The sequence below is a fragment of the Theobroma umbraticum genome, unplaced genomic scaffold, assembly GCF_002168275.2.
Source record: "Theobroma umbraticum cultivar Fairchild unplaced genomic scaffold, ASM216827v3 scaffold_44.0, whole genome shotgun sequence".
In the NCBI taxonomy this organism is placed as follows: Eukaryota; Viridiplantae; Streptophyta; class Magnoliopsida; order Malvales; family Malvaceae; genus Theobroma; species Theobroma umbraticum.
The window spans coordinates 4,200,768-4,204,466 of NW_018397255.1; the positions used below are offsets into that span (position 1 = coordinate 4,200,768).

A 3,699-nucleotide genomic window follows, 5' to 3' on the forward strand; every position below is an offset into this window, starting at 1 on the left:
TTACTTGCCAATGGAGGTTCAGTTTATATGGATATGGAATTATTTTCATCTTATTATTTTTTTACCACTTTCTATACTGATATTTTTAACCCTTCTCTCCTATATGATTTTGTTTGTTGTGCAGCTGTGCCAGATTGTTGAAGGACAGAGATACACAAAAAGGCTAAATGATCAACAAGTGAGAGCTCTGTTGAAAGCAACCTGTAAACGTCCACCTGATAGGGAGAGGGATATTAGAAGGGTACAGCAACATTGCGATACCCACTTTTTCGTTGATTAATTAAGAGCAATGATGTGACTTGGCATATCATTTTGCTGCAGATGGTGAGCAATAATAATTTTAACAGAGAAGAGCGTGTAAGTGAATTTGGAATTCATGTTGGACAAGAACTTGCACTTGTTGAAGCGCGAGTTTTGCCTGCTCCAGTGGTAAGTACATCCCAAAATGTTATACTTTCAAGAGAAATCATGTTTGCTATTTTATTATGAAATATGATGTTCGTATGTTTTGGTTGCTGCAGCTTAAGTATCATGATACAGGACCAGAAAAAAGTGTTAAACCTAGCAAAGGGGCATGGAACATGATCAACAAGGTGCTATACTAGTTTTCTTTGACTGTGTCGTTCATTTCCTTGGGAAAAAAAATAGAGAAATCAGAACAAAGTCCAGATGATTGGGTCAGCCCTTTCTTCTTGCACCAAAGATTAAATTTCCAAAGGAACTGGAGTTGCACATGTTTCGGCATTGTATATTTGACGTTGCAATGTGCCTTAAATTCTTTTGGGGGATTTATGTTGGATAAGCTCTGGGCGTGATTGGAGCATTCATCATACTATATCCAGCTGAAAATTTGGGGAATGATGCTTTTCTTGACTTTGAAGTTTTAGAAGAATGGTGGTCTCTTTGAAGTTACTAGTAATAGAACCCTCTGTACATAGCCCATGGAACCTGAAGGCAATTGTAGTCATTTGTACGAAGTGTTGCTATACCAGGATTTTCACTGATTTCCTTTTTTTTGCTTTTTGGTTCTGCAGAAAATGGTCAATGGCGGGAAAGTGGATAATTGGACTTGTGTGAACTTCTCCTCAAATTATGCAAATATTTCAAATGACTTCTGTAGACGATTGGTGGAAATGTGTAATAACAAAGGGATGGTATGCTGTGCAGTTTCTTACAAGCAGATTTTTTGTTTGTTATTAAGTAATTGACTGACTTGATTTCTCATCTGCTTGTTATACAAGGTATTTCGCCATACGGCTGCAGTCCCTATCCGTTCAGCTCATCCTTTTAGAATTGTTCAAACTCTCCTAGATGTTTACGAGGAGTCTACAAGGCAAAAGAGGCCACTTAAGTTGTTGATAATTATTTTACCTGATCCGAGTGGCTCATATGGTAAGAGATCCAGATTCAAAGAGTGTCTAGTTTCACTTTACAACTAAAATCTTTTTGCTTGCAGGGAAAATTAAACGAATATGTGAGACGGAGTTAGGTATAGTTTCTCAATGTTGTAAGCCCAAGCAACCTTCAAAATTAAGCCTTCAATATTTTGAAAATCTTGCTCTGAAGATCAATGTGAAGGTACTTTTTCTGCCTCATTGATTATTTGGGATTTTGATGTTGGCTTCTTTTGGTATTTTTTCAGTCATCTTTGAGAATTGTAAATTTACCAGGTTGGGGGACGTAATACCGTGCTGAATGATGCCATTGAAAAAACAATTCCTCTTGTGTCTGATGACCCTACAATTATATTTGGTGCGGATGTCACTCATCCACAGCCTGGGGAAGATTCTGGTCCTTCAATAGCTGCAGTAAGCACGGTCTTGTTCGTCATTGTCTCTTTTCTATTTCTGCATCTTGTTAAGAGGTAATTGACTGGTTGCAGGCGGTTGCTTCAATTGATTGGCCAGAGATAACTAAGTACCGAGGAATAGTCTCTGCACAGCCTCATCGGGAAGAAATAATCCAGGATCTCTATAAAGTAGCTCAGGATCCTCATAAGGGAGTTGTTCATGGTGGAATGATTAGGTATGGTGGTGGATATGGTTTTTTTTTAGGACCATGTTATAGTGTTATTGGAAGATGTCGGCTTATTTCCATCAAGAATAACTTGTTTGCTTCAGGGAATTGCTTATTGCTTTCTATAAATCGACTGGAAGAAAACCTTTAAGGATTATTTTCTACAGGTAGCCTTTGTTTCTGATCACCCAATTCTTGAATGTTTTTAGCGGCATTGTTGATCTTGGGTTTTTTAATTTGGCAGAGATGGTGTTAGTGAAGGCCAATTTAGTCAAGTTTTGCTCTATGAAATGGATGCAATTCGAAAGGTATATTAAAGGTGTGTTTTAGGGGGTAGGGGGTTTGTAGAACTGTTCTCTCACTTGGACTAAGTAACAGCTTAGTGTCTTTTGAAAAAAAAAAAAAATTGTTGAGCCTGCCATCAGCATGATCTATAAATATTGTCTTATAAACTAAAAACTCCTATTATTTTGAATGCTATGGAGTCTGTTATATGGTTTTTTGTATATCAAACTACTGGAGCATTTATTTAAAATGGAAAATACGAAGAATGTATGGGGTTCGTGATTTTTCAACTAGCAGAGCATGCTTAATAATGTCTGCTGCTTTTTATTTGTGCAATGGTTGGTGTTTGGGCTTATTGATGCCAGCAATGGTATTCCTTCCAGGCTTGTGCATCAATAGAGGAGGATTATATGCCACCTGTTACATTTGTTGTGGTGCAGAAGAGGCATCATACTCGCTTATTTCCTACAGACACTGCCCCAACGGATAAGAGTGGCAATATCGTAGCAGGTAATGAATGTTATAATAAGGATTGATCATGTTCTTTGGATCTCCCTTGCTGCAGTACTATATTAACTTTTTACCACAACCATGTTTTGCAGGTACTGTTGTTGATACTATGATTTGCCACCCTACAGAATTTGATTTTTATCTCAATAGTCATGGTGGAATTCAGGTAAATTAGGCTTGCCTTCTAATGTGATGATCAATTTGTATAATTATGATATGTTTTTTTTGTTTGATATTAGCTTTTCTTTTTAATTGGTATTCACTATTTTTGTTATGTAGGGAACAAGTAAGCCCACTCATTACCATGTCTTATATGATGAAAACAAATTTACAGCAGACAGCTTACAAATGCTCACAAATAATTTATGTTACACGTAATGGGTTTACATCTTTTTCTCTAATTTGAAATAGTGTGAACAGATAATTTTTATATTAGTTCAACGTATTATATAATAATTCTACTCATTTACAGGTATGCAAGGTGTACTCGGTCGGTTTCCATAGGTTGCTGATCTTTTTGTTAACTACTCTTAAATTTGTTTTCAGGTTATCATCCATTTGTTCCTAAGGCAGTTTTAACAGATAATATTATGATTTCATTTGCAGTGCCTCCTGCATATTATGCTCATCTAGCAGCATTTCGGGCACGTTATTACATAGAGGATGAAAATGCAGATAGTGGCTCTGCAGATGCAAGACGGAATGTAAGAGATAGAAACGTGGAGGTTCGGCCTCTCCCAAACATCAAAGAAAATGTGAAGGAAGTCATGTTTTACTGTTGAACAAGCGTGCCTTTTTTTGTTTATGTTTTTATTTGGGTTTCTTCCACCAATGCATCGTTGGTTAAAGGGTGTGTATATCGGGTATCTAGAAGCCTTCAACACCATA

General features: G+C 36.8%; 1 protein-coding gene across 2 annotated transcripts in view; it reads left to right on the plus strand.

Annotated features, from left to right (window-relative positions):
* LOC110408889 (protein argonaute 5-like) overlaps window positions 1-3,593 on the plus strand; it is a 6,263-nt gene extending 2,670 nt beyond the window's left edge. Inside the window, exons 7-22 of one of the 2 annotated variants that reach the window (XM_021418020.1) lie at window positions 1-16; window positions 125-241; window positions 322-429; window positions 522-593; window positions 1,035-1,154; window positions 1,242-1,392; window positions 1,457-1,578; window positions 1,671-1,808; window positions 1,883-2,025; window positions 2,121-2,183; window positions 2,261-2,324; window positions 2,685-2,811; window positions 2,904-2,977; window positions 3,091-3,185; window positions 3,284-3,315; window positions 3,418-3,593. The exon at window positions 1-16 is cut by the window's left edge and continues 123 nt beyond it. In XM_021418020.1, coding sequence (XP_021273695.1) covers window positions 1-16; window positions 125-241; window positions 322-429; window positions 522-593; window positions 1,035-1,154; window positions 1,242-1,392; window positions 1,457-1,578; window positions 1,671-1,808; window positions 1,883-2,025; window positions 2,121-2,183; window positions 2,261-2,324; window positions 2,685-2,811; window positions 2,904-2,977; window positions 3,091-3,185; window positions 3,284-3,315; window positions 3,418-3,593 — 1,618 coding nt within the window. Of the gene's footprint in view, window positions 17-111; window positions 242-321; window positions 430-521; window positions 594-1,034; window positions 1,155-1,241; window positions 1,393-1,456; window positions 1,579-1,670; window positions 1,809-1,882; window positions 2,026-2,120; window positions 2,184-2,260; window positions 2,325-2,684; window positions 2,812-2,903; window positions 2,978-3,090; window positions 3,186-3,283; window positions 3,316-3,417 lie in introns of both variants that reach the window. The other variant, XM_089785761.1, reaches the window with a different exon arrangement.
* The last annotated feature ends 106 nt before the right edge of the window (window positions 3,594-3,699 follow it).